Below are 13,956 nucleotides of genomic sequence, written 5' to 3' on the forward strand. Positions count from 1 at the left end.
TAAATTGAATCAATGGCACTCATGAAGCCCGTGGTGCACAGAAACTTTAATTATGAGCATATTAGTTACAATGGAGCTCAGTTCCTTTTTCATTCATGGATTCAGTAAAACCAAATTGGCAACCATGGAGTAGCATGACTTCTATCCACATTTCAACATTCCACTGGCAACAAGAGCATTTATGACTGGAATGAAACTTGTATGTAAACTTGGGCATCAGAAGAGAACATCACACGAATTATGAAATGTTTTGAGTATAGACCTCAGAAAGGACTCTGAAGAGCAAGTAGAAATCTTGCCCTACTGTAAACATTTGCCTCAGAATATAATGAGAAGGTGTTCAAATCATACTCCATACAATTGGTATCAATTGTCAAGTGAACAAGGAAATGTTTGTGGAATTTTGTGAATACAGGCTTCAAAATATGGAACAAGATGATAATGGTCTGCAACATTTAAATTTTCACATCAAAATAACTGTCACCTAAATCGGAATGTCAATGGATACAATATCCCCTTTTGAAACCTGCAAAATCCCCATTCAGTACTTCGATTATGGAAGGGACTAGATGAATGTGAATGTGTTTTGCATCATACTGCTAACAACAGGTTATGAACTTTTCTTTTTTATGAAGACATGACTACTGATAGCAAGGAAACAGAGTAAGGTTTTATGTCTAGTTCATGTCTTGCCGTTATTGGGCAAGGAAAACAAGTTCCAATAGTACAAACATAGGGAAGGAAACCAGCTATGTCCTTTTAAAAGGAACCATCCTAACATTCACGATAAATGATTTATGGAAACTATAGAATAAAGCTAAGTATGGATGACCAGTCAAGGATTTGAATATCCTATCTTTCAAATGCTATTCCAGTGCCTTAACCACTTTGCACCTTTCACAGTCACTCTGCTGCAAAACAGATTTATTCCTAAAAGCAAGAGTGATAGATTTGTTACTGGTAGGTCTGAACAAAACTTCAGTGATACAGAGATTCTTCAGAAACTCAAATGGGAATCCCTGGAGGGAAGGCAGTGCTCTTTTCAGGAAATGCTATTGATAAAATTTAGAGAATCAGCGTTGGAAGCTGATTGTCAAACGATTCTGCTCCTGCCAACATACATCACACGTAAGAACCATAAAGATAAGATTTGAGAAATTTGGGCTCATACGGAGCAATACAAGCAATCATTTTTACCTCGATCTATATGTCAATGGAACAGAAGAGGAAATGACAAGTAGTGGTACACGGCACCCTCCTCCATGCATCTTATGCTGGCTTCCAGACTATCTATGTAGATGTAGATTTAGAAGTAGACGTAGACAGTATTTCATTTTTAAGTTTAGACAGATCTTAATACCATTGGCACAGAGATATTCAGAATTTGTCAATGATATACAGGGGGATCATTAATAAAAACCAACAAGCAGCAACGATGGATTCCTGATTGGAAATGGAGGAAAAAAGGAAAAAAAGGTCCTATGAACATGTGTCTGGAAATGCATCATTGCCACGTTAGATGACACTGATGAATGGCAGTTCCTATGACCATTTATCATGTGTTCCTCATATGTTGCAGGTAGTGTGATTGACATAGCAAACTGTAAGCAGCAGAATGGCCCGTTATTCAAGCCAGCGTGCGCACTTGTGTGTGTGTGTGTGTGTGTGTGTGTGTGTGTGTGTGTGTGTGTGTGTGTGTTTTATCTATTTTTGACAAAGGCCATACTGGCGGAAAGCTTTATTTGTGACAGTCTTTTTGTTGTGCCTATCTGCAACTCAGCATCTCAGCTATATGGTGAGTAGTTCATTTTTGATCTTCTCACCATCTTTGGAAACAGAAATGTCTATATCAATGTGGATTTCTTCCAAGGAAGACAGCAACTGATGAGATCTCTACCTAGAAAGAAATACTAGAAAATAATTGAGTGTGGAATTTGGACACACCATTTCATCAGTTTTAAAGCTGCATATGACTGTGTGCATAGGAGGAGATTATATTCTACCAAAAGAAAAATGAATTTCCTGAGAATCTGGCACAATTGGTGAGAGTGGCAATGAACAATGTGAGGAGCAGAGCAAAGCATTGAGGAATACTGTAAGAGCCACTGGGTTTTCACAATGGTGTATGTAAATTTTTTGTAACACTGGTATGTGATAATAAAAGCTAACCCGATGAGCAGGGGGATGAATGTCCACAAGTCAATAGAAATATTAGTCTATCCCATTGATAAAGCCTCCAGATTTTCAATGAAAATGGAGGACTCATCAGATTAAAATAAACTGGTAGGAATATGGGAAAGACTACCAAGAGGTCTATGAGGAAACACATGGCTTAAGGAAGAGCAAACACAAAAAACATGCAACTGTAAGTAATTAGCCTATATCTGGTTATGAATTTCAGAGGGTTGCAAAGTTTAAATTACTTAAGGATGAGCCAGACCAAGGATATTTCTTAATGAATTAAACAATGACTAGTACCAGGGAATACAGCTTTCTTCTTCAAGGCTCCTGTCTCCCATTGCTAAATTAGTTATACATATAAGGCTTTAAGACAATTGCCCACATATACTTCATAAGGGCTGTAGAGCCACAGAAGATATTACAGTTTTCACATATGATGTATACTTCATTAAATATCAAAGTATGAGACTGAGTTCACCATTTTTAATTGCCCCGTATTAACCACTGACTAAATATTTTCCTCCAAGCATTTGCAGAATGTGCATGGATTAAATTGTACAATCAAATACAGATTCTATTGACTTCTTGTGGCCATGTGTTATTAATATTTGAAATATTGCTACACAGGTGGTGATCTCAATTTTTTCCCAGTTTAAACACCTGAAATATAGTTGAAACAGTAACTCTCTCTCTCTCTCTCTCTCTCTCTCTCTCTCTCTCTCTCTCTCTCTCTGTGTGTGTGTGTGTGTGTGTGTGTGTGTGTGTGTGTGTGTGTGTGTGTGTTTGTTTTGACTTATAGCTATGAATTATGCCTACAATGTTTAACACTCAGGTAGTCATGTGTTGTCTTTCACAATAAAGCCAATGTCAAGATTTTTCCGCACATCTGGAAAAAAGTTAAGGAATTACCTGAAGTAGAAGTTGCTGGATAAATCAATATTTTGAAACATCTTAACATATCTTGGTTCATCGGGATGAGAGATTCTTACACCATCATTTGGAATGTATATCATGCTAGTGTCTTCTATTTTGTAAATTGTGTGATGTCCTATAACTGCTACAAGTCGTCTTTTTGTTATTAAAATTATGTAATAGCCTTCCAGAAATCTTATGAAACCTGCAGAGCAAGGGAAAAAAACAAAAACATAGAATGGAATACATACAATCACGTATCTTAGCATAACCACTCATTTGTTTTATAAAGAAAATCTTTCAATGTTTATGTAAATTTCTATGACCAGTATATCACATTATAATATGTACATGAACCAAGCACATATAGTATATTATCATGATTCCCCTATGCTCAGCCACAAAAAGTACAAAGAGGAAGGCGCAGCAATGTGACGGCAGTATTCAATGACATGGTGTCCCCCTTAGAAACCTCCATCAAAAGACGTGGAAAACACAGAGAAGAAACAAAATTGAAGGCATTTAAGATATGAGATGAGCTCCACACAAACAAACACACACACACACACACACACACACACACACACACACACATATAGCGCTGGCAGGTCGAACACAAACATACACACAAAATTCATTAGATATATTAGATATATTTTTCCCATGTAGGATATATATATATATATATAGATCTCCACAGTCACAAAGCTTGAAGCTCACAAATGTCTTTACACACTCAGCTGCAGACAGGTGTTGTTGAAATACCTTGATGGGGACAGCTGAAAACGCGTGCCCCGACCAGGACTCAAACCTGGGATCTCCTGCTTACATGGCAGACACTCTATCCATCTGAGCCACCGCAGTCGTGCTATTCATCTGTGCCCTCGGTGGTTCAGATGGATAGAGCGTCTGCCATGTAAGCAGGAGATTCCGGGTTTGAGTCCCGGTCGGGGCACACATTTTCAGCTGTCCCCATCAAGGTATGTCAACAACACCTGTCAGTAGCTGAGGGTTTCAATTAATTATCATTTATTCTAGAGAAGCTGCACAATCAACAGTATCTGTTCTTTCGAGAACAGTTACTATCTTCATACATGTCTTTACACACCATAAAATTTGTTTATGAACTGGTTTCTTGAGCCACAATGACAATGACCAAGTAATCCTTACTCAGCTTTCATTCATTCATTCAACTCTTCAGCTTATCATGACATAATTAATGACAATATAATTAATGTATGTACAGAAGGATCTTGGGGCCCAATGGACAGTCTCATTGAACACCGATATCTGGCTGTACACCCATGAATTATTTTTCCAGTTATATATAATACACACAAATTATTTCCTGTAGACTTCTTAACTAAGAAGGAAACTTCAAACATGTGGGGAAAGAGACATAGTAATAAATCTGTGGTGGATGACACTGAATCAATGTGACATTTCTGTAGCACTGAAGTTCCATTGCAGCAAAGAAGAGATGTGTTTCTGATATTTCCTATTTGTTTTCTCTCAGTTTTTGTTTTACTTGAATGTCATTTCTTTTATTGATTATTCTTGTTTATCCTAGTGAAGCTGATGCGCATGAAACCTTAATAAAGCAAATAAACATCTTACAGATAAATGATAGCTTCAAATTAATGGATTTAACAGCAGCTATTTCTGTAGACTGTACATATAATTAATTATCATTAAAGACCATACATCATATTCTTTTGTGCTTATAAGGGTTGTAAAATGAATATAATACAATTAGCTGAAAGACTGTTAATTTGAAAGTTACAATACCCAAGCAATGGAAACTCCAGGTACAAATATCAACAATGTAGGAAAAAACAGACTACTACTAATTGTAAAGAAGAAATCACTTGATTTCAATGTCTGCTTCACTACCCGAGTCGTCTCAATCCTCCCCTCATCCACCAGCTTTTCTGAACAGCACAGATGGTAGTTATCCTTACAACATATTCTCTGTTCCCATAATTATCCCGGCTCAACCTACGGCAACCTGTCCCCACACCCTCCACCCAACAATTTTCACTCCTCAGTCCTATCATCTCCTCCCCATTCTCTCTCCCACCCTGTTATTTGAAGCACATCTGCCCATCTTTCCCCCACTCCTCTCTTTTTTTTGCTCATGTTTTCCACACCTTGGTGCCCCGCCACCTCCTGACACTGCGGCTTTACGCAGTCTAGCCCCTCCACAATCCACAAGACAGCACTCATCTCTCTCCCCACCCATATACTACTAACCCTTCCCCTTCCCCACTCCTCCAGATTGCTGCCTGCATCCCACCTGATAGTTGCATTCTGGCCTGAGACGCTGGAGTTGGCAGTCATGTGTGCATGAGATACACTTGCTTGTGTGTGTGAATGGTGTGTCTCTCTTTTATTGATGAATTTATGAGGGTGCATCAAATGAAAACCTTAATTTTTTTTTTAATATTGTTTATTATGCAGAAGTGGTACAAAGCTGAATCACTTTTCAACATAATCTCCCCCACGCTCAATGCAAGTCCTCCAGCGCCTACAAAGTGCATAAATTCATTTAGAAAAAAATTCTTTTGGTAGTCCGCGCAACCACTCATGCACCGCGTGGTGTACCTCTTCATCAGAACAAAACTTCTTTCCTCCCATTGCGTCTTTGAGTGGTCCAGACATATGATATGGAAATCACTTGGGGCAAGGTCTGGTGAGTATGGTGGATGACGAGGACACTCAAAATGCAGGTCTGTGATTGTTGCAACTGTTGTATGGGCAGTGTGGGGCCTTGCATTGTCATGTTGCAATTGTCATGTTGCAAAAGGATACCTGCCGACAGCAATCCACATCGCTCTGATTTTATTACAGGCTGCAGATGATTTTTTTGGAGATCTGTGTATGATGCACTGGTCCTTCTAGGCATGTAATGCTCCAAATGACGCCTTTTTCATCCCAAAGAGACTCAGCATAACCTTCCCTGCTGATGGTTCTGTTCGAAACTTCTTTGGTTTTGGTGATGAGGAATGGCGCCATTCCTTGCTCACTCTCTGTTTCCGGTTGGTGGAAGTGAACCCAGGTTTCATCCCCAGTAACGATTCGTGCAAGGAAGCAATCACCTTCTCGTTCAAAGCACCGAAGAAGTTCTTCACAAGCATCAACACTTCGTTCTCTCATTTCAGGTGTAAGCTGCCGTGGCACCCATCTTGCAGACACTTTGTGAAACTGGAGCACATCATGCACAATGTGGTGTGCTGACACATGATTAATCTGCAAATATGCTGCAATGTCATTCAGTGTCACTCGGCGGTTTTCCTCCACTATGACTTCATCTGCTGCAGTGTTCTGTGGAGTCACAACTTGTTGTGCCTGAACTGGACAAGGAGCATCTTCCACTGAAGTCACACCATTTGCGAACTTCCTACTCCATTTGTAGACTTGCTGCTGCAACAAACATGTATCACTGTACTGAACCTCCATTCGTCGATGAATTTCAATAGGTTTCACACCTCCACTACGCAAAAACCGAATAACAGAAAGCTGTTCTTCCCTGGTGCAAGTCGCAAGGGGGGCAGCCATCTTTATACTGATACTGCGACGGTATGTGTGCATCTGCACTATGCTGCCACCTACAGGCCGTTCTGCATGCTGTTTGTAGCACGCTTACCAACTTACAGGATAACGGCGCAAAATTTCGATTTGTTACTACAAATTTAACGTTTTCATTTGACTCACCCTTGTATAATTAGTAATAATTGTCTGTTGACTTCTCTTGTATGGAATGATACTAATATTCTTTAATGGAAATTCATTTTCTTTAGGCTGAATTCTAGATGTACATCTCCTATCAGATGTGCTGCAGCTCAAAAAATTGTCTTGTAGAGATTGCAAGGGTATCAACAACACATAGTATATAGGCCTGGTGATGACTTTGTAAGTTTACACAGATATTTTTTTACTTGTTTTTATTTTATTTACTTATTTATCCATCCACAGACAACAAATATTGTATGAGTACTGTCCAGATGTACACACAAATTTTATGTAAAATCATTATAAGGAAATGGGTCAAACAGATACATATACAAAGTAACACAAACAAAATAATATGAAGTCTTACAATACATATTAATGCAAATTTATAACATATAAGCTTCAGTTGTTATGAATTGCTAGCCTGTTTTTCATAGGCCTTAACTTTTGTTCTCTCTAACCAGCAAATTCTTTTATACACAACATCGACTCAGTAAATATGTTGCATTAAACAATGGCTTGTGGGGCGGCGGATGAGTTTGTAGAAAAATAAATGAATTGCTGTATAATTGCTTGCATGTAGATCAGTTTCTAGCTTTTACAATGTTGTTAATGCTGTCTTCCGCTGTTCTCAACACTGGCTCTCTATTTACTTCTTGGCACCCAGAAAGTGATTTAATAAAACATGGAGCCAGTAATTAGAGATCCTAGTGCCCACTTCAATTGAGATACCATTATAGCTGCAGCTTATAGCTCTGAGGAGTTAGGAGATTGTCCGGGATTTCTAATCAAAAACGGTTTTCCCAAATAGTTGAGTATATTCTGAAATTCACTGATTAAAAAAAAAAAAAAACACAAGTATCCCTACAACCTAACTAACAGAGCAGTTCAGAGTCTAATGCGCTGATGCAACTATAAATGTCCGAATTAAATATTAAAAAGAATGCTCGCCATAATTTGATGAAAATATTTCATCAAACGCCACGCTAAATTTTTGGTAGAATGTCTGTCCCGCGACGGCACGTGAAAATGCGACAATACGCAAACTGAAGCTAGATAATGAAAATCATTCCAGAATTAACACTTCACATGAAATGTTTTCATGGTTCCGCATATCTCTAGTAACTTAATATGGCACCCGAGGCTGTTTGTAGCAGATACACTGATGCGACGCGACTACCGACACAGATGGCGTGTCATTCAGCGTCTGGAGAGAACTGGGGCCTTGCTTCCTCGCGTAGCGTCCTTATATATAAAGCCGCGGTGCGGACGGCGAAGGGAACGCCTGATCTTTTCGGCTCTCTCGACTAGCCGCTGGGCTAGTAACGCACCACCTCAAGTTACATAATAATTTATAGCTTCTTTTGCTTATGGCCGATGAAGCTTTTAATTTAAACGTGCATTCAGCACGCAGGTAAGTATTGATAATAAAATTTTGACGTGGCTAAGTTAAATACTTTGGGCGAGAGAATTAATTAAATTACACTGCACGCAGTAGATGAGCTCTGAACTGCCCCTTTTGAGATCCGCTATCGCTATAATTTTATAGGTATTAAAAAGAAACTTTACACATCTTCATAATCATAGCGGACCTCCAACCTACTTAAATCTAAACATCCTAGCCTTATTTATTAGCCTACTTAATCTATCTTACTTCCATCAGTTTTGAGATGAAAACCACAAAATCATGAATTTCCACTAAAGTCTTAATTTGTGAAATCCAAAGTACTGTTATTATTAAATCATTATGAAAGATGAATCTAAATATAAATTTTGAAGTCTCTAGCTCTTTTCTGTTGCGCCAATGATTTTTTCAGAAAAACGCCCAAATTTCGAAAATGACTGAAGTTATCGAACTGATATTTAACACACCTTAATTTAGTATTATTTCTGACATGCTAGAAAAGTTTTAGGTTCTTTGCTTGATTTTTAAAGTATTGCGCAACATTTATGACGTCAGAGCTAGTTACAGCAGACTGGCTGGCACACAATGGAAACTGATGTGAATTTACTACAGCGTGAGTAGGCTGCTTCCCTACATCACCCTCTACTTAAATTTTTTGTTTATGAATGTTAATGAATGAAAAAAATTTAATTACAAAAAGGGAAGCAAGAGTACAGTTTAACTCCCTATGAAAATCAAAATTGAAATATAAACCTGTAGAAACATTAAAGAAAACTGATTACCTACATTAATTATTTAAATTGTAGGCATGTTCACTGCCTTTTAACCAATGTCATTACTCAAAATTTTAAGCAAAGTCAATGAAATATTTTGGCATACATATTGCCTTAGACAAACAAACACATACGAATTGAAAAATTATGAAAATCTTAGATCCATTAAATACATTAAATACATTTTTACATACACAAAAATTCAAGGAAAATAACATGATACATAAACAAATGATTATCTCTTAGCAGTCTTTTCTAAACCTGAAAGAAAAGTTCACAAATAATTTTTACACAAGTGGTTGTAGCCGCTTTGGCTGGCGTCCTACACTTCCATTCACAAGGGTAGAGGAGGGGAAGTTGCTATGGTGTGCGTCCTTCACTTCTCTCTAAATTACATGGGGGAAAGGGGAGGGGTCACTGTGAGTTGTGTCCAAGTCACTCCACGCTTTCACGCAGCTACCAGGCTGCCATTATCTGGTCTGTCCTGTAGAACAAACAAAAAGAGTGCCTCAGACTCTGTTGACTTAATATCTAAGGGTGGGTCACAATGAAATGGGGGTATATACATTTTCTCTTCCAATATGTTACTGGAACGAAGTTAACAGAACTTTTTCAGTATTGCTCTCGCGGTTACTTAATTGTCATAAAATCAGTAAACAAATCTCTCAAAACGCCGTTAGTCACGTACTAGAGAAAATTTTATGCTCAAGGCATATAATCATAAATCCTATTTAATCTGAATTTATTATTTCTGGGCCGGAACACTGAACCAATGCTCGGTACATTTCTGACACATTTGTATTTTAAGCACTTAACTGACTCATCTTTGATTACCTTATTCTTAGAGATAGTATGAGTATGATTAGTGGTTGTTTTCTCAGCTTCTTTGTACATGTGAGTAACTTTTGGTAATAGTACAGTTGTGAGTGTTCAAAACACACTACGTTTAGTTGACTACTAAATCCACTTATTGGTCCTCTGCTGTTGTCAGTTCCACATCTGCAATTAGGTACTTACTTACTTTGAAGTGTATTTATGCTGAGCTAAAATAATGTTTCACGTCTGTCAGTATGGTATTTATTTATTTTGCTAGTGTATGAACTTATTTAACACTCACTATTAATATTTAAAGCATAGGACAGCATATTTATTTCATATCCATAGTGTACTGCAACTGATTAGTTTGCTCACGTGGCAATCATTTTCCACTCGTTCGGACTCTGAAACCTCAGGTAGTCTCTCTCAGACCTACCACTAAAGTGCATCAATTAATTATGGACGAGCGTAATGCTAAATTCCTTAAACCTATAGGACACCATGAGCTGCTCTGTCTCATCTAACATAAGGGTACCTATGGTCGCATTCACGCCTCCAACTCATAACCTCAATACGTGTAGGTGTATCCTGTCACACACTACACTAAAATAATGGCCAGCTCCAACCTTATAAATACTTCAGGGACGTGTCCTTCACGTCTCAACCACAAACACTGCTCAATTCTATTATACTGCAATTCCTTGCTATACCAGGTGAGTTTAATCTTACAACTTATCTGCATATTTTTCCTAACACTAAGCAGTCTCTTTTACTATTTCTTAGTTAGCTCTAATGCATACACTAGGTTTCACTATCACTTCAGATCCTGCTTGTACATGAATTCATATATCTTTTTAAATTACTGTTGGTGGACCATTTCCAATACAACAACACTTTGTATTTACTACATTACCAGGGTACTATACATAATTGTTACTCAAATACATTTTATATCTTCATTACGTCATACTTCTCTACTATTTGTCACTATTAGGTTTGTCACATTAGGTATTTTTTTGTCACTAATCAGTAGATAGAATGGTTACATAACTCATGGCTTGATAGCCATGACAGAAAATTTTCATGTCTGGAAAGAAGAGGTCGAAATTTTTGTAGATAGGAAAGATGAAGAGTGAGTGAGATCTGAAATGGGAAAGAAGATCTCACACAGCTGGGACTGCACAGCTGCCACACTGTGTAGAGGTTACAGAACAACCTCCTCCCTACAGCATTCATTGGTTTAATGCTGTAAAGAAGAGTTAGAAATTTTTAGGTGGATAGAAAAGATGAAGAGTGAGTGAGACCTGAAAAGGAAAGAAGATCTCACACAGCTGGGACTGCACAGCTGCCACACTGTGTAGAGGTTACAGTACAACCTCCTCCCTACAGCATTCATTGGTTTAATGCTGTACTGATAATCATACCGGAAAATTTAATGTGTGAAAGAAGAGATCGAAATTTTTGAGGACAGGAACGAGGAAGAATGAATGAGACCTGAAAGGGAAAGAAGATCTCACACAGCTGGGACTGCACAGCTGCCACACTGTGTAGAGGTTACAGAACAACCTCCTCCCTACAGCATTCATTAGCTTAATGCTGGCTTGATAACCATAACAGAAAATTTTATGTGTTGGAAAGAAGACGTCGGAATTTTTGTAGATAGGAAAGATGAAGAATGAGTGAGACCTGAAAGGTAAAGAAGATCTCACACAGCTGGGACTGCACAGCTGCCACACTGTGTAGAGGTTACAGAACAACCTCCTCCCTACAGCATTCATTCGTAACCTTTGACCACGCCACGTCGATCTGAAAATACTTTATGATGCCTTTTTAAAACCTGTTTCAGTTCTTCCTTCTGATTAGCTGAAATTTTATCGATTTCCTGCAATTTAGCATCTATTTTGTCCAAAATAATTGCTTCTTCTTCTTCTGTGTTCAGCTTACTTGTACTAGGATTAACACCATCGTCCCAATATCTCCTGTTTTTCAGAACTCGTATAGGCAGCTCCCAAGTTACTACATGTTTATCACTAAAAGGTACTATAATTACTCCAGTTATTGGCAAGACCATTTTTAACTGGCTTCTTTCAAAGTCAACAACACTCTGATATTTTGACAAGAAATCTATGCCAATTAAAACCTCAATACTGAGATTGTTTACAATTAAACATGGATGATCAATTAAATTACCATTAATGTTAAAGGGTAGTAAAGCTTCTTGCTTTACCGTTTTTGAAACCTTGCCAGTAGCACTAATTATTCTTAGTCCTGATACCCTCATTACTGTAAGCTTGTCTTTACCAGGTAATGCATCAAAGAAGGACTGCGATATTGCACTCACCTCACTTCCACTGTCTAAGAGACAATGTACATTGATACCCAACATATTCACTATTATTATAGGGTGGCTTATTCTAGATTGTACAGGTGGTTTCTCAAATTCATCTAGTAGTTCCTTTTGGATTTGTCTCCAACTAAAGTGATCGACATCTGTCTTCATTACATTTAGGTCACAGTGTGTAGGGGTTTCCTGAATTACATTTTCCGCTGCCTTTTCCAGTCGGTCTATTAATTTTAAATCGAAACACCGCACGACTTCATTACATTTAGTTTGCTGAACATGACCCAAATTACTGTAGTCTGAGCTATTCTGCGCCTCCAGACCGGGCATAACATTAGTTACAGCTAAACCACTTTCACCATTATCGTCGGTTTCCTTCTCAAGTGACAACTGGTCACAGCTACTGGGTTCATCAACCCCAAACAACCTACCCTCTACATTCCCACTTATCTCCTGTCCTAAATCTATTAGTACATTATCAACATCCTGCACAGGCACTTTAGATAAGAGCACATCATCTTCATCGTAAATATAAGCATGAATTTCTTCTGCTCCTTCACCTGACAATTCAATATCTTGTTGCTCCTCCCTATCATTACACTGCTGAGCCTTCTCTTTCTCTTCCCACTTAGAAAGCGTCTCTAACACGGTATCTATCAAATACTGTGAGTGATCTAATATTTCTGTTGTATCCTTAGGTGCTACCGACTCTTCATCCACATGTTCAGTTTGAGTATTCTGATCTGTCTTACCAATTCCCTTAACTACTGGCATAGGAAAAGTAACCGCCTGGTGAGCGCCAGTGTCCTCATAGACGGGAACTAGTTTTCCTGCCTCGGCATACTACTGTTTCCTTTAGTTTCATTATAGTTAGCTGGCATAGCCTTACTTTCCGTACTGTTGTTTACATGCATATTTCTGTTTGGAACAAAATTATTATCCCTTGGACGCCATTGTTGGTTCTGATAATTATTTCCCCAATTCCTACCTCTCTTAGGATGGTGAACACCTACTGTTCTGATGTTTACATTGCCATTTTGCTCGTTCCTAAAATTACTATTATTGTTATTGGCATTTCTGTTATTACGTGCTTGCTCCTCATTGGCAGCAACACGTTCTACACGTTCCAAATACTCAATGAAACGATCCAGATTGTCTCTAGGGGCAGATATAATTCTAGTTTGCCAATACCATGGCAGTTTGGCTTCAAGACCTAGTATAATCATTTCAGGTTTCAGCTTTTCCGCCAAATGTGACAAACGTGAAATCCATGACCTAGCAAACTCTTTAACTGATTCCTTGCCTGCATTGAAGCGTTTCCAACTCCAAAATTCTCTCAACACTTCATTTTGCTTATTGCTAGACCAATACTCATTAATAAAAGCTGTTTTAAATTCCGCTAATGTTTTACATTTCAACATAACATCAGCTGACCAACGCATGGCGTCACCTGCTAAATGGCTTTTAACAAACGAGATTTTCTCTCGTTCAGACCAAGTTGGTGGAATCACATCTTCAAAATCGTTCCAGAACTCTAGCGGATGGATATTTTTATCTGGATCGAACCGCAAGAACTGCCGACACCCGATAAAAGCGGCGTTTGCAGCTACAACTTGTTGTACATTACCACTACCAGAAGTTACTGAAGCTACTTTACTCTCAATGTTAGCAATGTTAGTACTGATATTTTCTACTTTCATTTCAACATTATCTACTCTTTGCACAATATGAGTAGTGTCAGTTTTAATTGCATCTACATCTGCTTGACATATGTTTACTTTAATATTAACATCTTT

The 13,956-nt window shown here is 38.2% G+C and overlaps 1 protein-coding gene across 3 annotated transcripts in view; it reads right to left on the reverse strand.

Annotated features, from left to right (window-relative positions):
* LOC124802708 (polyphosphoinositide phosphatase) overlaps positions 1 to 13,956 on the reverse strand; it is a 177,311-nt gene that overhangs the window by 139,128 nt on the left and 24,227 nt on the right. For all 3 annotated transcript variants that reach the window (XM_047263668.1, XM_047263670.1, XM_047263669.1), the window contains one exon: positions 3,091 to 3,298. In XM_047263668.1, the coding sequence (XP_047119624.1) occupies positions 3,091 to 3,298 (208 nt within the window). The remainder of the gene's footprint in view (positions 1 to 3,090; positions 3,299 to 13,956) is intronic.

Source organism: Schistocerca piceifrons, chromosome 6, assembly GCF_021461385.2.
Source record: "Schistocerca piceifrons isolate TAMUIC-IGC-003096 chromosome 6, iqSchPice1.1, whole genome shotgun sequence".
In the NCBI taxonomy this organism is placed as follows: domain Eukaryota; kingdom Metazoa; phylum Arthropoda; class Insecta; order Orthoptera; family Acrididae; genus Schistocerca; species Schistocerca piceifrons.